The following is a 21,663-nucleotide window of genomic DNA, read 5'->3' as shown; positions in this document are numbered from 1 at the left end:
GCTCGCTCCTCATGGTCTACAGGCCACCTTGTTTACTTTTTGTAAATGACTTGACTAAAATACAAGAACAGGGTTTCCGCAAGTCATTAAAAAAGCATCTAAAGGATTTAATGCTTAAATGACATTACTAAACATTAAATAAGATGTCAACATTTATTAAAAATATTTAATGCTGGGAAATCACATGCTATTAGCTAATCACAAGTCGGCGAATAAAGGCAAGCAGTAGTTAACCATTTTTTAAAAATTTTATTTGACCTTTATTTAACAAGGAAAGTTCCACTGAGATTAAAAACAATCCTCTTTACCAAGAGGCAGCAGAAGATACAGTTATGTACAAATTCAGAAAAACAGTTAGAATTTGAAAACGTCATCGCAAGTGCTCTAAATCTGGACTTGAAAGCATTTAAGAAGTAAGTTAAATAAGTTTCCAGTCTTTTTGCAACATGTTTCATGTGAAGGGAGAAGGGGAAACAAAAACTATTTACCCCAGTTGTGTGCGGGCAAATGGAAGAGTGAGCACCACATGGTCATGTGAAGGCAAACAGTGAGGGCCAACACTCCTCTGTGTCATTAAGTTACAATGCCACATTTCTTTGGCGTGACCAACAAGGCAACTTCTGCGCTCGCCGCGACGCCACCACAACTGGCAGCTTCTGCTACCACTACAGAAAAATAAATAAATACAAATAAATACAAATTAATTCTCAGATGTAAAAAGTCTTCTGATTCAATTCTGATTCACCAGAGAGTAGCAGTTATGTTTGAACTATTCAAGATGATCATTGTCTAACGCTTACAATTCGTCTATACAACACTTGGAAGCTTTTGACCGTATACTATCTGCAGTAGGTCAAAATAAGTGGCATTAATTAGATTTGCTGATACTTGCATAAACCTAGCGACTTGTCCAGGGTGTACCCCGCCTACCGCCCGAATACAGCTGAGATAGGCTCCAGCACCCCCTGTGACCCCGAAAGGGACAAGCGGTAGAACATCGATGCATGGATGCACAAACCCAGGAGTAAAGACCAATTTGTGCGCTTATAGGAGGACATTTAGATGTTAACTGGCTGTCCAGCTTTGCACAAGTTAACGTGCTGCAGGACTGCTTGTATCGGAGATTATATCAGAGATTTTAGATGTAAATCAATATCATCTGATTTTTTTTATTATTTTTTTGCTGATATCGGACCAGGAACAGCCCCTAGTACTGACCATGTTTTTTATTTCCCCCTAAACAAATTAGGTTTTTAAATTACATTTTACAGCTGATATATTAGGTGACAGTGTTTAAAATGGAACAAGACACTGTAAAAAGATCTTATAATAGATACATTTTGGATTGTGTTTTGTTTTACATGTTTTCAACTACACAAAATTGGTTGTTTTAAATTGTAAATCTTAGATTACTTTGATTTTAAAGCTTTAAAATGATTTCATAATTCTATATTATATACTATGTACAGTATTTTTGATAATACAATGTAGTACAATTTTATATTTATAGTATTTCTTAAATGTTTTAAGTAAAATGCGACCCCATAAGGGACAAGCGGTAAAAAATGAATGGATGGCTTTCACTTTACTAAATGTCAAATACTGCTCTCTAGTGGACACTTAGAGCATTGTAGTTTTTAATCAGAATATGAAGTCTCCAAAAGAAGAAACACACGTTGGACTTATTGTACACTTTTATTGAAAGGAATCATTGGATGGATCCAGTTATGTAAAAATATTTGCCGCCACTGGAACATCACAAGGCCAAAACGGAGCTGTGTGTCACACAGCTGATGACTTAAAAACTTTGTACAGTATCTTGATCAGTCTTTCAACATAAAAACACAAGGACACTCAGGTAAAGTGTGTGAACGCAACAAATATTCCTCTCCTTTGGCCGCTTGGTACATTCTTGTAAGGCTCTTCCTTATCGGATCCTCTTCTGCTGGCGAGCGCGGTAGATGTCGTGGACGGGCGGCGCCACCGCTCCTTTGTCGTCTTCTTCGTCCGAGTCGGCGTTGGGTCTCTTCAGGGTCTTGGCACCGGCGTGGTTCTCCATAGCGCCGTTGCCTTCCCCGCTGGGGTCGGGGAGTCGGCCTGTGATGAGCTCGACAGCAGCTTGGACAGCTTGGCGCAGGTAAACGTAGATTATTACATTCGGGATATTAAACAAAAAAAGTGAGGTGTCACGTGACTTACTTTCAGGAAGTGTGCATTTCTTGAACGTCTCTATGAGCTCATCCACTTGAACAAAGGGACCCTGCAGGGAAGAACTTTAGAATCCGCACACAAGCATGCAGCAACCGTTATGCTCGTCACTGTACTGACGTTGAAACATCCAGGAGGGGGCAGCAGCTTCATCAGAATGACGGCCACAGGGGGCACAGGGAAGACTCCGCCAGAGACAGGATGCAGGCCTGAAGCTGTGGACACACCAAAAAGGTGAGTAGAAGAGCATCTTGGCGGCTGTGGTTAAAAACTAGGTGACGAGTACACACGGGCGAGGTGGCGCGGCTGGAAGGGGATCATCTGATTGGTATCTGGTTTGGGGTACTCCGGTTTTCTGTCCAGGTCGTCCTTCCGCGTGGGCAAGGATGGCGTCACCACCGTCTCGGGAAGCAGCGCTGCCAGTTTGGAACGAGACACGTCCTTCAAACACACAAGAACACACGCGGTTTGGACGCATGAATTTTTTGTTTGTTTCGTGTACCCGCTCCACACAACAGTGGACATTTGTCAAAACCTGGTTTGTAGGACCTTTTGTGGTAGGACTCAGCTATCAATTACCCATAAGACCTTGAGCAGGTTTGTGATGATTACAGTGGAACATTGATTTACAAACCCCTCACTGTACGAACATCTCCACAGACCCAATAGAAATATGCTTTGGTGTACAAAACTGGTCTCGGTGTACAATGATTTATCCAGACATTTTGTGCCCGGCAGCACATCCACTGTGGGCGGGCGGTTTGAGCTCCGGTACTTATTCAGTCAGTGGTACTTTGTGTGCTTTTTTATGTGTTTTTAGCCTTTTATTTTTTACAAAATTCTTCTAGCTATCTCAATACAAATTCAAAGAAAGCAATGGACAAGCGATGTGTGGTTTAAAACTTCAGGTAGTATCCACAGCATTACCGACACTGCCTCCTCCCCCTTTCTTCTGCTGCATGCCAAGAAAATTAATCAACAAGGTAAATTGAATTTCATTTGTTATTGAATTGTATTTGTTATTCTTAATTATTGGAGCAGCCTGGCTGTTAAAGAGTTTTGTCATTTCAAACTGTGTGTGTGTGTGTCGGAAGGGCGGCTGAAAATGAGGACGGTTCATTTATTTATTTTTATTAACTTTGTTTTTGTGCTTGCATTAAGTATTTTTTAAATTGTCATTATTGTTATAGTATTATTAATTATAATTATTCCACTTTCAAAATGTTCTGCTCATTCATGACAGTCATGCAACCATTTTTTTTTTTTTTTTTTTTTACTTTTTCAGGAATTCCACATTTTCTGAGATATATTTTCCAATTTGACTTTTTCAAACTTCCACACTTTCCCCCATCATTCTAAAGTCAAAATCTTCCTTACTAGTGTCAGTCAATTGCTAGCACGCTCGCTTTTTTGGCAAATTTTGCAGGTATACACTTTAGCATCATATTTTGGTACTTGACACATGCTTACTGTTAGCATGCTACCCTACTACAGCTGGGATAGGCTCCAGCACCACCCACGACCCCGCTAGGGGACATGCGGTAGAAAATGGATAGATGTTAGCTTTTTAAAAAAAAAAGCTATTTATGGAGGTATACACCCTTTGTCATATATTTTGGTACTTGACGCATGCTATATGTTGGCATGTCAACATTAGCATGTTAGCATCTTAGCTTTAGTAAGTCATCTTTCAGGTATACACCTAAAAGTCATATTTTTGATGTTTTTGATTAACGTGTTCCAAAGCACAACCGGTTGACAAATTTCATTAAAAACACACCTTGTACCCGAGAGCCTTGAGTTCACTGGCAGAGCAGGGGTACAAGTCCATGAACTTGTATCTGTCCACCAGCAAGGCTGTCTCTTTGCCTTCATATTCGTCCTTGAAGGCGGCGAACCGGCGCCGCTCCACCTTTAAGATACTGGCTAGGTCTCCTATGTTGCTCTCGAAGGCCAGAAAACGAGACCAGATCTCACTGATAAGGAAACCAACAGAAGACTGATATATGAGACAACCATGTGAGATATATATATATATATATATATATGTGTGTATGTATGTATAAACACTTGATGTACCCTGACTTCTCCGGCGAGAGGTTAGTTGAGGTGAGGACACGTTCAAACAGAACTCTGGTGTTGTTATCCTCTGCAGGGAAGTAAAAAGGTAGAAATACGTTACATTTTTACAGATAGTGTTTCATTGCCTTTATTAATGGCTTGTTACGTTGTGAAAACCATCTCTCTGTTGAAATGACTTTACTTCCTCAAACTTGTCATGAAGCTCGAAACAACATGGCTGACCACCGACGTATCACATTTGCTACCCAAAACACCAGCACCTACCGCAGCTTGTAAAAAGTCCAAAAGTTGCTGACTCGGATGTTGTCAGCAACCTTTCAATGCGATGTGAAAGATTGTCGCTGTCATTATTGTTCCAGTTGTCTCACCATGTTTTGTGGGTCCATGTTTACACTCAATGCTCTTTTGGATTACTTCTCTCAAGTCCGCTTTTTTCCAGCCTGTCTAGGTTCCTGACAAGGTATTTTCTTATTACAGTCCTTTTGTTTTGTATTACTTTCACTTGTAATATTTTTTAGCATAATTAATTTGTGGGATATGTTTTATTAACATTTTAGTTTTACACTTTTACAAATTTAACTATATAAATCAATAAGAAAATATTGAAACTTAAAAACAAGTAATCTACTATACATGTAATGTTAATAACTTTTTATATATATGTATTTGTTTAGCATTATTTATTATGTATGTACAGTAGTAAAAGGGATTAATATGACCCTTTTGGTTTATCTGAAACATGAAACGTGACAAATTTGGGGCGTGCACCATTTACTTTAGCCACCAGATGGCAATAGGGTATTGAATAGCTTAAAATATGTTTAATGGAAATTCCAACTTTGACCATGGCGTCAATTACTTTGTAGAGTGGCGCTATTATTTTATCTATTATATATATATATATATATATATATATATATATATATATATATATATATATAATCTATTATTTTAAACAGACTGCATTGTAAAATGAATGACACCCCACTTCCTCTCACGCAAGATCCACCCAGGAATGGGGCCCATAAGAATCCCTTCCCCACTGTATATGTGTACAGCTCCACTAATGGACATTGGAGTGTTACTTTCAAAGGCAAAATTAAAGTATTGCTAGAAACATAATTTAATATGGGACTTTAGTGTATTGTATGTATAGTACATGTTCCAAAAAGAAAAAAGCATAAAACACAGTATATTTAAATATACTAAATGTAAAAAAGGGAATAAATATTCAAAATAATCAAGTTTGGTTACGCCATCATGAGCGCCACACAAGGTTGTAAAAGTTTCAACTACAATTCTAAATAAGATGTCAAAAGCAAACTGAAATCAAATACACACAGCTTAAAGATTGATCAATACCCATTTATGATGATTTATCAACATATAAAAGAAATATACCTGAACAGAACGCTCATGATGGTTACACCAAAAAGTAACGCTATGAATCGCGTTTTTCCAAGTTTTTGGGGCATTTTTATGCTATTTCCAAGCATCTCCTTTTTATTATCGTTGATTTTAAATGGTCAAACTAATGCATATTATATATGCATGCCCTAGTAAACAAAAAAAGTCATATTTATTTTGATTGTTACATTTTGAAGTACATTTGGGTGCGAATGTACCCATTACCAGAGCTGTGCACATATATTTATGTTACAGATGTAATACAGGAAGTGAACAAAAGTATCAATAACAGCAATGAAATAGAGAAGGGGTACGATTAAATATACTCTGCTTCTTCCTCCTCTTTGGAAATGTTGAACTTTGTGTGACACTGTAAACATGCACATTATAATTGTGTGATCTTGTTTCTATGTTCCAAATAAACAAACATATTAAATTTTTATTATTTTCATATTTAAAATTGATTTTACAATTTGTATAATAATAATGAAAAAAACTACTTTGTTCAGATGATGGCCAACCCTTCTGATGCCTGGGCCTTTCTGCAGTTGAGTAAATCCACATCCTGTGCCACTTTTTTGCATTTGTCTACACATTACAGCTTTCGGCGACTTTGTGATATGATTATCTTAGCAAAAGTGCGGCGACATCAAGTTTCTTTTTTAGTACAACAAAACAACACACATTAGTCAAATGTAATGAGAACAGAACCTACCATTGAGATGCGAAAGGTAATCGATGTATGCAAGTATGTACTCTGGAATGTCACCATATTTCTTTAAACCAAGCTCAAAAATCTTAAAAGCCACAGATTTGTCCTGTTGGGATAAATAAATAAAAATACGAGTATGTGTTTAAGTAATGGTGCCACCTTGCAGGTAACAGTAGAAGCGCCTTACCTTGCTACAGTAGTACTCCATCAGTGCTGCGGTGACGTACACGTGGTGGCGTGTGCGCAGATCCTCTCTGGCCTTTTTGAAGATAGTGCGGCCTGATTTAATGCCCTCCGCCCTCCTGGCGAACTTCATGTACTGGATATAGACCAGCGTGGGGTCGATGTCCTCCACAGCCAGCAGTTTGTTGTAGATGCTGTGAACCTTCTCGTGCTTCATACGACTCTGTCACGCAAACACCACCAATTAATTCTCCACTGGAATGCTCTAATTGTTTCAACTTGCTTGACCTACTTCTTCATAGTCTGCAAAAGAGAAGTAAAGAAGCATGTTCTTCTTCAGTAGTGTCCCGATTGCACGTTCATAGATGTTAGCAGCCTCATCACTGAACAACTTAGAGTTATTCATGTCCTGTGAGCAATGAAAGCACTTTAGTAAATACAACTAGCACAATCGAGTGAGAGCCCAAGAGCTGTAGACGTTCCAAATGTGGACATTATGCAATTCATCATTTTTAAAATGCAGTGGTAACTCAACCTAAGAGTGTTTTGAGATAAGAGCTTTCTCTCTGTTAATTGTTATGCTTTAAGTTGCAAGCAAAACATTTTGTTACAAGCATTTCCTCTCATTAGTTGACAAAGTAAATGTTACAGTATACCCGGTACAATCCGACCAAAACAGCCGGCCTTACTCGCTGTCAATAGCTTACAGCTAGAACATACTTTAGATATTCCAACCATAGGAAGAAAGAAAGTGAGTGTGAAGAACAGTGCTGAGAAAAAGTGGATGGAATTAATTGAATTAAAGAAAGAAATCACAAAAAACATGACCGAGCTCTTCGCCAACTTGGCAACTCCAGCGCATCAAGGAGATACTGTACAAGTCCACCCGCCAAGGTAAATGCTGTACATTTTTATTACATTACTTCATAAAACTAATGTAGTTGTTTATTCACCAAGTACCACCTCAGAAAAAAAATGGCTCTTCAAGTACCACCTTAATGACCAACATTGAAATACAGTAGCGCAGTAGGCCTAAGCAATTTTGTTATTCTTATAGCCAGACCTGTGTGTTTATTTCCGTACCTGACGGTTTCGGCCACAACTGTTGCCTTCCTCAGAGGTTGTCACATGATGTTGCTGTGATGTGTCTGGTCAGCTGATTTAAACAGCTTTTGGCGCTGTCTTCATGCTTGTAGTAGCAGGCTGACAGCACCATCTGCAGTCCGACTTCTTCAGGACTGTGTCCCAGATATGGGAAAGTTGGTACGCCTCTCGTCCCGGTTCAGTCTGGGCGGCGCGCTTCCGGATCTCGATGGCTTCTCTGATCCAACGATGGTATTTGTTGCACTCAGTGCCGATGACTTGTGTGTTGTCCCAATCCATGAGGTGGTTCTCCCTCTTGCAGTGGTCTGATATGGCAGACTTCAGCTGTTCTTGCTGGCTTGTGTGCATGCTTTTTGTTTCACATGATGTAATTTCTTTATTTACAAAAACACCGATAACCGTCACCATCCACATTGTCCATAAATGTCTAAAACAGGACAAAGCGCTACACAAACGGACCACGCTCACCACTGAAGACATTACAAGGCAGTTGGAATGTTTCTCCACTTCAACCTACTTCCAGCACTAGTGTACTATCTACAGGCAGAAGGAGGAGTCCGCCTTGGGGGACTCGTTGTTGGCCATAATAATTGGCTTCTACATGGAAGATCTTGAAGCCCAGGCCCTCCAAACAGCACCAGCCCATTGCGGCCTCTCCTTATGGTAAAGGTATGTGGATGACGTCTTGGAAATAATAAAAAATAGGACGTACACAGGATCTCACAGACCACCTCAACACACTGGATGAAACAAACAATATAAAATTCACCTATGAAGAAGAAAAGGACAGCACAATAAACTTTCTGGACCTGGTCATAAAACATTTGGAGGATGGCAGTATACAAATTCTAATACATCGGAAACCCCCACACACAGATCAATACCTCCTTCGGACATCGGAACACCCCATAAATTACAAACTCTCAGTCGTAAGAACACTTTTTGAACGCACCGATCTCATCTCCCAGGAACAAGACAGAAAGGAGGAGGAACAGCACATTACAAAAGCAACTACCCAAAGTGGGCCATTGACAAAGGGTGGAATCAAGCTAAACAAAACATCATCAAGAGGAAACAAAAGACAAACAAAAGTATTTAGAAACAAAACAGGGCCATGGTCCTACTTCCATACGTCGGTGGGGTCACAGAAAGGGTGCAGCGGGCCATGAACAAATAACATCAACACTCCGGTCAAACCTCACACTAAACTCCAACAGATGTTAGTTCACCCTAAGGATAAAATAGACCAAGAACACAAATGCAATGTAATATATGAGATACATTGTATCATACATTGGAGAAACTGGCAGAGCCTTTAACGTCAGGAAGAAAGAGCATAGAAAATAATGTGAAAAGGAATCATCAAAAGCATGCACACGAGCCACCAGACGACAAGCAGAACAAGAACTGAAGTCTGCCATATCAGACCACTGCAAGAGGGAGAACCACCTCATGGATTGGGACAACGCACATGTCTTAGAGCAACAAATACCATTGTTGGATCAGAGAAGCCATTGAGATCCGGAAGCGCGCCGACTGTGAACCAGTACGAGGGGGCGTACCAACTTTCCCACACCTAGGACACAGTCTTGAAGAGGTCGGACTGCAGATGGCGCTGTCAGCATGCTACTACAAGCATGAAGACAGCGACAAAAAATGTTTAAATCAGCTGACCAGACACATCACAGCAACATCACCTGACATCCTCTGAGGAAGGCAACAGTTGTGGCCGAAACCATCAGGTATGGAAATAAACACACAGGTCTGGCTATAAGAATGACAAATTTGCATAATTTTTTGAAGACCTAATGAACCTCTTTCGATTAGTAGGTCTAAGTATTCATTTAAAAACAAGGCAGATGTTTTCTTTAGAAAGTATATTTAATATTTTTGGTCACTGTAACATTGCACCCAGTTTGAATAGTTACACTGTCTTTAAATATAGAAAAATAAAACTCTGTACTGAAATCATGTGATTTTTTGGCATAGCCTGGATGGAGCCTTTGTACCACAGTTAGAGAATCACTGTTCTATTGTATTGTTTTATACAATGATTCTTATCTAAAATGTTTTTTTCCCTTTAAAAGGCATGTACATGGTAAAATGGTGGTGTTTTTAGGGAGGCAACCACCGATTAAATTGATTTCACCTCAATTCAATGGGTAATTGATATGACACACAAGTGTTTTGAGTTGGGAGCTTCACCACATAGCCAATTAAGCTCGTAAATTGAGGTACTACTGGACACATTTTGACCAGTCAAAGGAAATTGTTACACATTACAGTTTTTTTAACCCATTAGGGTTCATTTAGTATAACAAAGTCAGTAAATGAATGTATATATTTGTAAACGCTCTGAAGTGGGAAAGGGGTAGGATTAAATAAGCTTTGCTTCTTCCTACTCCTTTTCGGACATGATGTAAAGTGAAATTATATGAAATTGTGTGATGTATTATGCTGTAAGTGTGTTCATGTTCGAAATAAACTAAAAGAAAGAAAAAAAGAAAGAAAGAAAGAAGGAACAGAATGCCCTACCTGGCTGCAACAAGCGGAGGTGCCAATCCATCTCTATTTTAGGGCTCTTCAAAGTGCAGCGTGCGGTTAGTTTTTATTGGCCCTCGACATGTTTTGAAAATAAAATAAATTCAGTGTTAATTAGGTGTAATCGACATAACACAAAAAAAATATTTTCTTTGACACCTACAACACAATAGATAAGCTAATGTGTTTTTAAAGCCAAGCATATTCTGATCTAAATTGTTTTTTTTTTCCAAATCAATTTTAACGTCTAAATTGTATCAAAGTGGCCTTTGCATTTTTTCATTTGTCAGTATGCACAGCCCTTGGGAGAGAAAGGTTGGACACCCCAACATGAGCAGCATTATTGTGCTCAATAGAGCAATGTAATGGACAGGGCAGTTCAGAAGATTAAGAATGATTTTAACATACATTTAAAATTGCTTCATTAATTTTTTTATAATCAACAAGGGAAAAAAATTGAGACCTTACAGTGTATTTTAAAACTTTTAAAATATATTACATCCAAAGTGAGCATTGTTATGTTTAAAATGCATTGGTTGTATTCGATCTGACATGTCACGAGATTATTTGAACTGTGGTACATGTACCACTTGTGGTACGCGGGCTCAATCTAACGTTATGCCCAAGAATCACGAAATAAATATTCAAACAGTGTTACTGTTCACACTGTGTGTAATGTTACAGTGGCCAAAATATCAAATATACTTGTTAAATAAAACCTCTGCCTTGTTTTTAATGACTATTTATGCCTACTTTGCAACTGTATTTTAATGCTGGTCATTATGGTGGTACTTGGGGGCCCAGTGTTTTCTGAGGTGGTACATGGTGGAAAAAGTTTGAGAAACACTGTTATATGTATTTGAGCCCCTGCATAATAATTGAAGGTTTGTGTCATACTCCTTTCTCTGCCAACAACTTGCTGGACTGCTCCAGGTACTGAGCTGCCTCGTACCACACGTCAGGATGGTGGCCCAGCACCAGTAGACACTGCTCATAAGCAAACATCACTGAAACAAAAGGTCACATGTCCGTTTCATAGCTCCAGTACAAAAGCAGTGGATGGAAACTGCAGTCAGACTTTTTAGACAGACAACAATACCTCTTTTTGTGATAAGCGTCTGGTCTTCTGTGCGCAGCGGGTTACTTTTCTCCCACTGGATGTACTTCTTCCACATTTCCACTTGCTGGGATTCCTGTGGAGAATTCTGTGGCGGCACTGAGGGGGCGTTCCTGTCCAGCCCCTTCATCACAGTCTCGTACTCCTGCGAGCCACCAGCAGGTTCAGCAAGACCATTCTGACGTTTCATTTTGGGAAGTGTCTTTACAAAGCTTCTTACCTTGGCAACTCTCCTAGCATTCATGTAGTCTCTGCTTCGATCCTCAATCATCTTTTTAGCCAAGTGTATATTGATACCCTGATGTGGGAAATAACCAACCGTCAGCATTCAACGTACTCTGTTGTTTTGCAGGGGTGTCAAACTTGTTTTCATTGAGGGCCACATCACAGTGATGGCTGCCCTCAGAGGGCCAATTGTATCAGTGAATAATATATGAATATAAATGTAGGATTTGCCTCATGAGATTATTGGACAATTGTCAATGCATTTGATTAGATTATTAGATTATTTAATTTACACTGCGATTGTAGCTGAGATAGGCTCCAGCGCCCCCCGCGACCCCAAAGGGAATAAGCGGTAGAAAATGGATGGATGGATGGATGTCAAAAACACAAAAAACGCTAAAAACCTGTCATTTCAGACACCCAAATTTTTGCGGTCGTTTGTACCGTATTTTTCGGACTGTAAGTCGCAGTTTTTTTCATAGTTTGGCCGGGGGTGCGACTTATACCCAGGAGCGACTTATGTGTGAAATTATTAACACATTACCGTAAAATATCAAATAATATTATTTAGCTCATTCACGTAAGAAACTAGACGTATAAGATTTCATCGGATTTAGCTATTAGGAGTGACAGATTGTTTGGTAAACGTATAGCATGTTCTATATGTTATAGTTATTTGAATGACTCTTACCATAATATGTTACGTTAACATACCAGGCACGTTCTCAGTTGGTTATTTATGCCTCATATAACGTACACTTACACTTAAACCTGTTGTTCAATATTCTTTATTTATTTTAAATTGCCTTTCAAATGTCTATTCTTGGTGTTGGGTTTTATCAAATAAATTTCCCCAAAAAATGCGACTTATACTCCAGTGCGACTTACCCGGTAAATGTTTTTTTCCTTCATTATTATGCATTTTCGGCCGGTGCGACTTGTACTCCGGAGCGCCTTATACTCCGAAAAATACGGTACATTACTGTAAATGGAAAAAACTACACCAATGTTTTTTCTGGTAAAAATCTGGTAATTAAGTTGTTCTTTTTGCCATAAAATCTACAGTTGTTTTTACGCTGTATTACTGCAGATGGAAAAACGGTACAACTGTTTATTTTAACGGTAGAATTCTGCCGCTGAGCTGCCATTTTTTGATCGTAGCACCTATTGTAATTTTATAGTGTACAATTTGATGACTATTTGTTCTTAAAATTATAAGCCAAACTGATTTTTTGGAATGTATATTTGTTGCATAATTACAGTGATTGTCAATTATTATCTTTTACCCCCCCAAGCAGAAAACATTTTGCGCCACCCCACACTACCCGCCACGACTATAAATAATATAATTTGTCTATACATTTGTTATAAGTGCACCTCTGCATAACATTGTATTCTTAGTAACGTTAAAGAACATACAAAAGAAATGTAGATCAACTTACAACAAAGAAAAACTTTATTAACAATGTTTTTGAGACTGTAAAAGAAAAAAATTAAACTGCACCAATTTGCCTAAAATAAAAAACTATGAACATTTAAACTATGAACATTTTTTTAACAACTTGAACCATTTAATATTGAAAAATGTAATTATGTAAACTCAATAAATAATAATACATTCAAATTGATCAGCAACATTAACTCAGGAGCACAATATATAAAACACTTTAACCTACAAAACAAAAATGAATGGAACAAGTTACGGTATGTTGATTTTTTTTTAATCAAAATGAGGAAGTCAAGATAAATGGCTCCAATGAGCATGTTGTGTAGTGCACAGCTTTTAGAAGCATGTTTGAAGCACGATACTGATCAAGCATGATCCCCGGGGTCACAAGTTCCCCCCTGGCATCCTTTTTGACATCATGAGGGGAAAAATCTTGTTGCTCATACACATTTTATCACCTCTGAGTCACCCCAAACAAGAGGAGCCAAGTCCTGTGTGAAAGTTTTAACCGCACATGTATAATTTTTAGATTTGTTTTCAGTAACAGACTGGTGGCTCAGCCATGCTTGTGCTTGTAGATTTAACGGCAGTTTTTGACACTGTGGACCACATCCTTTTGTCCGGGCTAGAGACAAGTGTAGGACTTAAAAGCAGTTGGTTACAGTTGTACTTAACTGAGCAGTCTTTTTCTGATAAACTTGGGTCATTTTCATCCAAACAAGTCCCTCTTGGTTGTGGAGTGCCTTAAGGTTCAATTTTAGGTCCTGTCTTGTTTTCCTTGCATTTGCTGCCAGTGAGTTCCATTTTTAAATAACACATTTACTTCACGGTTTTGTAAAAATATGCCGTCCCTTGAGATCAATAACAGATATAAACAAAGCCTTGCAAAACTGACTTCAATATGTGAAAAATTGGCTGTCTATCAAATGTATTAATTCAAATGAAAATAAAACTTTAATTGACCTCAACTTATTTAAATTAAAATAGAAGATCATCTGCAGTTGCAGCCAGCAAAATATCGAACTCTCCCCAGCAAATTAAAAATCAGTGGATTCTGTTAAATCAGCACTTAAAACACATGTTTATGCACTTTTAAAACCAGCTGAGCCGAACTTTTCTGGTCTTCTATGTACTGTTATAAATATATTAGTCTTTTTTATTTGCTTTTATCAGCTATTCTATTTTTGTCATTGTTAAGCTTATGTTTTTATTTATTTAAAAATGTAAATATATATATATATATATTTTTTAAACTTTGCAATTTTTCCCAACTTGGACACTATGTGCTTTATAAACAAACCTTGACCTTATAATAAAAATCAACAGAAAAACCACGTGAGTAGTGATTTTAGTGTGGCTGGACAGGACATTAAAACAATTATGATAAAAAAAAAAAAAATACATTATATATATATATATATATAAAGCTAAATTTAAAAAACATTTACATATATATATGTATGTAAATATATATATACTTTTTTTTTTTTACTTGGGACATCTGGATTGTGGGCGCTGGCCTTAGTTTAGGGACCCTTGGTCTTAACATTTCAAATACACTATTGAGGGACATTTGAGAAGCATTTAAAATTGTTCAAGAATAACTTAGAACATAGCACCTTGAAGAAATAGATCTCACCTCCTCGTATTTGCTATAATCTCTCCAGAGCTGCTCTATGTTTATCATGGGATTCACGCAGCCCCTTTGGTAAACCCGCCGCACTGCTGTGATGCGCTGGTTCTCTGCATATGAGCCCACAGCCTCGCTAATAGAACATAAAACAACATTAGACCTGCATCACTTGCTACAAACAGTTAATACTGGAGGCAAAATTACTCACACTCCCTTGAGAAAATTGATGTAATCCACCCAAATCTGTGACAAACACCAAAAATCATTAGGAAACCACAGTAAACAGAAATGTATGTTATAGAACAGAATCGTATTAACCTGATAAGACATAATTTCCATGCCAATTTTATCCAGAGCAAAGTCGTATGCCTGAGCCATCTTCTCTCTGAGGACAGGGGAATTTTTTTAAATCCATTCAATATAAATCAGTAATATTTACAGGAGTCATCTTACTTGTAGCTGGGCAACTTTCCTTTGGTCTCTCGCACGTAGGAGAGGTAACACTTCCATAGGTCGATGTGCAACACTTTCATGAGGCATCTCTGGAACAGCTGCAGGGTGGAGAAACCGGTTTATACACAGCAATAATGGCGGTGTGTGGAGGAATTATTTGTGGTCAGTACTGCTATTACATCTGTACAGATTACTCTAAAGTATATGCAGTTCTCCTTTCTATATTATACAGTAATACAATGGTCGATTAGATGTGAGGAGTGTACTCACTTTTATGAAATAGAGTATAATTTGGAGTACTTTGATCCAAATGCAATAATTTTTTTGTATGTTGCATTATTGCGAAAAGAAAAACATGTCAGTGGCGCTGAACAATGAAAAAATAAACATTAAAAAAATCTTGAATAATAACATTTTTGTTTACATAATAACATTACTTTTATGTTGCCGTATAACAATGTCAGTAACAGGGTAGCAGCAAATGACAATTTCTTCCCAGGGAAATCCATAAACTTAATCAGAAACCTCCCCTATAGGGACCCTACTCACCTTTTCTACCTTGTCATAGTTTTTAGCCTTGACCTGCAAATAAAGAGTGTAAATGCAATGTTATTTTAAGTCATTTCCACCCCCATGCTGGGCTTCCAATAAACATGCGTTCATGCACACTCAACCCTGCAGATCAACAAAGTGAAATTCACACAAGAACGACAAGCCACTTGTTAAAAGGGGTTTATTATTACTTGGGGTAGATTGTGCCTCCAACTAATGGCAAATCTATACAGAACATATGAATTGCTGTAGAATCATATTCCAATGCAAAAGAAACCCAATATAATCTTTCACATGTGAGTTGTTGGAGCACCCATCAGGAAAGACTGTTGTTTTTGTGATGTTAATACTCCAGGTCAGCAGGATGCCACAATTGTAGTGCTACCAAGTAACCATAAATTACCGTATTTAAAACCATATATGTTGAGGTATTCCACAATGGTAAAGTCGACAGCATTTTGTGGTTGTGGCATGCACAATAGTTTGTTTTGTGAACTAACTGAAACACATCTGCATGAACACATAGTTGTAATACCAGCTGGGCCATGACCCCAAAAGGGACAAGAGGTAGAAAATGGATGGAAGGACAAGAACTTTTACGCCTTTGAAAAATATTAAACTACACTGCAATACCAACATGGTTGAGGCAAAACTGTGTTTGCCCTACACATATGTAATCTATGGAAAAAAACATGACTCACATTAGATAAGTCAAAAGTTTATTTTATGTGTATTTTTATGCATATTTTCCAAACAGCCCAACTAGCAATGTTTTGTTGTAATACCACTGCACATCACGGGTGGCACTAGTGAGTTTTTATACCTTAAACAACTGAGCTTTACCACTGCGCCTAAAAGGTGTGGTCTTACACGACCTAAAAACAAACAAAAATGGCATATGACTCAACAAAATAGACCAGGCATTATTGCTGACGTAAGCACTCTTCACTGCTTTCTCATTCCCAAAGGACAGAGCGACAGGAAAATGCAAATGTATTAATTATGGATGCATGAAATGGGTCTATTGTTGTGAGGATGTGGTCACTTTGTCTTAACGTGCTTCAATTTTGGCCATGAAGCCTGCGCAATTAACTGTTGTAATCCCACGAGTCATGCCCCTTTTTAAACACGGGTGCATGTGAGATCAAACGTTTCATACTGACATGTCAGATGCTGATGCAGAGACGCCCCATCTTTTCTTTACAAAGGGTGTGTAGTCTTCCTAAATGTTAAAAGCCATTTATTTAAAGTCACATGTTCACTGTGTACTAATTACAGATTGAAAATCTTAACAGAAATATTAGTTCAGTATTGTGTACAACTGCATTGCATCATACTAGAAGGTGTTTCTAATATGTTGAATTTAATTACGCTGAATTAAGTAATTAAAATATTAGAACGGTGCATTTAAATTACCAATGACAATCATAGTAGGAAACATTTAAAATATGAATACCTCTCTGATAGTGTAAATTGTAAAGGCATACTTAACACAACTGTTGTGCTGGAACAATTTAATTGTGCAAGAAGTCAAAATTGGACTTGCCATTTTCACCTGTCTACTTATGATAAATAATTTTCACTTAGGTGCTCAAAGTTTGTTTGAACATCGCAGCCCAGGTCGATCAATAAAATCTAGATCTAGCAAATTGATGGACTAAAAGGGGATTGTGGGGCCTTGGGTGAGGTATGCATGCACTAAGAGTGCTTGGCATCTTAACCCACTTGGGAGGTGCAGCACAAGTACTGTCTTTCACCTTACTTGACCATGAAAAGGGCCAATTTTGACTGACCGAAGCATTCTATACACTGACATCCAATTCTAGCATACGCCAGAGGTCAGCAGATTACAACATGGTGCTACGCAAAGGCTGTTGGTTTAAATCTAACTGCAAGTCCTCCTAAGAGTAAGCACTGCACCGACAGATCCCAAAATAGCTCTGACACATTCTGACAATCACAACTTGACTTAAGCAAGACGTACAGTACAGGCCAAAAGTTTGGACACACCTTCTCATTCAATGTGTTTTCTTTATTTTCATGATTATTTACATTGTAGATTGTCACTGAAGGCATCACAACTATGAATGAACACATGTGGAGTTATGTACTTAACAAAAAAAAGGTGAAATAACTGAAAACATGTTTTATATTTTAGTTTCTTCAAAATAGCCACCCTTTGCTCTGGTTACTGCTTTGCACACTCTTGGCATTCTCTCGATTAGCTTCAAGCACACCTGTGAAGTGAAAACCATTTCAGGTGACTACCTCTTCAAGCTCATCGAGATAATGGCAAGAGTGTGCGAAAAAGTAATCAGAGCAAAGGGTAGCAATTTTGAAGAAACTTCAATATAAGACATGTTTTCAGTTATTTGACCATTTTTTTGTCAAGTACAGAACTTCACTTGTGTCCATTCAGTTTTGATGCCTTCAGTGATGATCTACAATGTTCATAGTCATGAAAATAAAGAAAACACATTGAATGAGAAGGTGTGTCCAAACTTTTGGCCTGTACTGTATAGTATATAAAAAGTCTGTTGGCACTAGAATCTATCAGTCTACTACCAACCAAAACCCTTTAAGCAAATCCTGACAAATATCATCCAATATGTGATCTAAAACAAGACTGCTGACTGTGCAAATGTGCTTCAGATTGCACAATGTAATCTCCATAACCTTGCTGCAAGAACCAGCGCCTCATAAGTACCTTTATTTAGATCGAAATCTCTTTTTTGCATATATCCAAGCAAATCTCAAGCTTTAAAAAAAATAAAAAAATTATCCTTTAAAATACTCTTCTTAGCCTTTCCCCAAAGGTTCTTTCTGCTACTTGCTTCGAAGTCCACTGGATGATCCTGGAAAGGTGGTCATTTCTGAGCGTTTGGTTTTGTTTTCAGTATCCACAGCATAACAACACTATAGTTGAAGTAAAAAACTGTTTCATGGTTCTTATGCTGAGTTTAAATTTAAAAAGGGGGTGATTAGTTCTCTGTTGCTGACTGCATTACAAAAGAAGGCGAAAAAACAAAAATGTGGTCCTTTTCCCCTCCCTTCAGGAGGATTTTAGGTCTCTGGTATAATGTGGGCATCAAAAAGCAAGAGTATTTGTTCATAAAATTACAAAAGAAATGACACAGGAGGCAATAAATTGACACAACAAGTGAATAAAAGGCTAATGCACTCCAAATACCATTAAAATTGTTTTAATACTGTTGCAAACCAAACATGCAACAAATGCATTTAACCCACTTGAAAATATATGGCGAGAAAAATACTTCTTAAATCCTAGGAACAGAAAAATAAACTTTCCCCTTTTAACGTTTAAAGACACAATCCTTAAAAAATACCATTTTACCTATTTATAATGAAATGCTTTGGTAGGGGATAACGTAAACCCTCATCAAATCAAATCTCATGGATGCAAGACAAATAGTTTGTGTGAAAATCACATTGTTGATCATCTAAGGCAATAATAATCTCAGTCATGCATTTAATAGAAAGAGGGGAGAAAAAAAGTATTAACCTCAGCTTCAATGAATAGTTTCCAGAATCTGCCGGAACTTGGAAACTGTGTGACAAGTCGCTCGTAAGTCTTCCTTGCTTTATCAATAGGTTGGTTCTAAAAAGGGAGAGTGCATTTACATCCACACAAATGTGAGGAACTAAAAATATGTATTGGGCATTTGGTATTTTTAACAGATCAATAAACAACCACCACCCTTGAACCCATTATTATTATTTTTACCCCCTTAATGCAACTCTTGAGTCACTAAACCTGTGCTTCTCGAATCAGAATGCTCCATGCGTCAAGGTCATATGGGTTTTCTTCCAACTTCTTCTCTGCCTTCTTCACCTTCTCCGGGACATACTCTGCTGCCTGCATGGGGATGACAAAATGCATGATAATCAAATGTGCTGTGCAATGGCGACTTAACATGAAACTGATAACATTGTATTATGAAAACAAAAGTGGCTGTTAAAGTTGCACAAAAATTACAAACTTCCATGCAGTTCGTGGGTGGACACCTTTGTGATGAATTGAGCTCATTTATTAACTAATATCACTCAACAGCTTTTGCATCTTCGCAAGCATTTATAATTTTGTAGTTATGCACTTACAAATAACAAGGATTTAGTTATAGCAGATATTTGAGTAAAGGAGCGTGTCAGCCTAACGACTTGGCGGCAACGCAGCAACTCGCTGGTCAACGCGGCCAAAGGAGGGGTTTGCAGTGACATATATCCCAACCTAGCAGCATTATGACGATACAGTGGTAAATCATGATATACCAATGTCAACATATACACTGTATAAACACAGTGTAGTATAACAGCAAACACAAGCTAATAGTGGTAGCATTTGAGCAAGGGCCTTGGCAACGCTAGCTAACTTTACCTGGTCGGCTGCTGCATCGGTAGACATGGTTGGAAGAGTAAGGTGGGGTTAAATAACTTTTAAAACGTTTAACCACTAAATGAAAGCGTTGTGGTGAATTTTAAAGCACGCTATGTAACAGGCATTATCTTCAAACTACGCCGTCACGTTTCCCTCAAAGAGCCCAACGCTCGGGGACTAGCCGAATTTTCAAAATGGCGAGCATAGCAAAGTCTTTTCCGCTTTGCATGTGGCAAAAACAATGACACATCCGGTTTTAATCCTTCACAATAAAACGAGACGTTAACGCAAGCTACTAGATTCCACAACAGTACTTATGCAATTTCAAATATACTCAATATAATAATTAATTTGTGTTTGTTCATTTTTTTATTGTATCTGATTCAAGTGACACGTGGTTAGGATTAATAACAAAAACGAAACAAGTTGTGTGCCGAACAACTGTGATTAAATATTTCTTAGGACGTCATAAAAAAATTGTAAATATCATCATATCATTACCATGAATAGATTAACCTGGACCCCGACTTAAACAAGTTGAAAAACTTATTCGGGTGTTACCATTTAGTGGTCAATTGGGAATATGTGTTGTACTGTGCAATCTACTAATAAAAGTTTAATTCATTCAATCAATCAATCAAAGTTTATTTATATAGCCCTAAATTACGAGTGTCTCAAAGGGCTGCACAAACCACAACGACATCCTCGGCTCAGATCCCACATATGCAAATGTGCGCCCCAAATATCAGAGGAAGTGAACTGACTTCTAAAGTTAAAAGTTAAAGTACCATGATAGTCACACACACACTAAGTGTGGTGACTCTCTGCGTTTGACCCATCCCCTTGTTCCACCCCCTGGGAGGTGAGGGGAGCAGTGTGGAGCAGCGGTGGCCGCGCTCGGGAATCAATGCAATGCATTTTCCATCCATCCATCCATTTCCTATCACTTGTCCCTTTTGGGGTCGCGGGGGGTGCTGGAGCCTATCTCAGCTGCATTCGGGCGGAAGGCGGTGTACACCCTGGACAAGTCACCATCTCATCGCAGTGCACAGAGTAAACATATAGACAGACAACATTCACACTCACATTCACACACTAGGGCCAATTTAGTGTTGCCAATCAACTTATCCCCAGGTGCATGTCTTTGGAGGTGGGAGGAACATGCATGATCGAACCCAGGACTACTCAGGACCTCCGTATTGTGAAGCACATGCACTAACCCAGGGGTAGGGAACCTATGGCTCTAGAGCCAGATGTGGCTCTTTTGATGACTGCATCTGGCTCTCAGATGAATTTTAGCTGACATTGCTTAACACCATAAGTCATGAATAATTCCGCTGGTGATCACAGTGTTAAAAATTACATTCAAAATATAAAACATTCTCATGCATTTTAATCTATCCATCCGTTTTCTATCGCACCTGTTCAAGAAGTCGCATGAATGGTAAAAGTATTTTATTTATTATTGGTTAGCTTCAGAATAACAATGTTATTAAAAAAGAATAAGAGACTTATTATACTCAAAAAATGTTGGTCTTACTTAAAAATACACTCATTTAGTTGCATTCAGTGTTATATGGCTCTCACGAAAATACATTTTAAA

General features: G+C 38.1%; 1 protein-coding gene across 1 annotated transcript; it reads right to left on the bottom strand.

The window, feature by feature from the left end:
* Window positions 1-1,676: 1,676 nt before the first annotated feature.
* cstf3 (cleavage stimulation factor, 3' pre-RNA, subunit 3) lies at window positions 1,677-20,288 on the bottom strand. Its single transcript, XM_061964217.1, has 20 exons — window positions 20,061-20,288; window positions 19,440-19,541; window positions 19,188-19,283; window positions 15,662-15,694; window positions 15,113-15,210; window positions 14,978-15,044; window positions 14,868-14,902; window positions 14,666-14,792; window positions 11,575-11,652; window positions 11,337-11,499; window positions 11,135-11,244; window positions 6,885-7,001; window positions 6,597-6,815; window positions 6,413-6,515; window positions 4,288-4,357; window positions 3,989-4,184; window positions 2,499-2,649; window positions 2,329-2,423; window positions 2,200-2,260; window positions 1,677-2,127 (listed from the first exon to the last, which is right to left on the bottom strand). Exons 1-20 carry the CDS (start codon window positions 20,085-20,087, stop codon window positions 1,928-1,930), a joined length of 2,148 nt encoding a protein of 715 aa, XP_061820201.1. The 5' UTR covers window positions 20,088-20,288; the 3' UTR covers window positions 1,677-1,927.
* Window positions 20,289-21,663: the final 1,375 nt, after the last annotated feature.

Source organism: Nerophis lumbriciformis, linkage group LG06 (assembly GCF_033978685.3).
Source record: "Nerophis lumbriciformis linkage group LG06, RoL_Nlum_v2.1, whole genome shotgun sequence".
Taxonomy (NCBI): domain Eukaryota; kingdom Metazoa; phylum Chordata; class Actinopteri; order Syngnathiformes; family Syngnathidae; genus Nerophis; species Nerophis lumbriciformis.
The sequence above is the reverse complement of the archived record's forward strand: the minus strand, read 5'-3'. Positions and strand labels throughout refer to the sequence as shown.

What these genes read in the sequence shown, in the direction of transcription:
- cstf3 (XM_061964217.1), bottom strand. Translation starts at nt 20,087, where the DNA reads ATGTCTACCGATGCAGCAGCCGACCAG. An exon ending in CCGATGCAGCAGCCGACCAG is followed by an intron (nt 19,542 to 20,060) that starts GTAAAGTTAGCT and finishes ATCCCCATGCAG; the next exon opens with GCAGCAGAGTATGTCCCGGA. An exon ending in TGGAAATTATGTCTTATCAG is followed by an intron (nt 14,903 to 14,977) that starts GTTAATACGATT and finishes TGTTTGTCACAG; the next exon opens with ATTTGGGTGGATTACATCAA.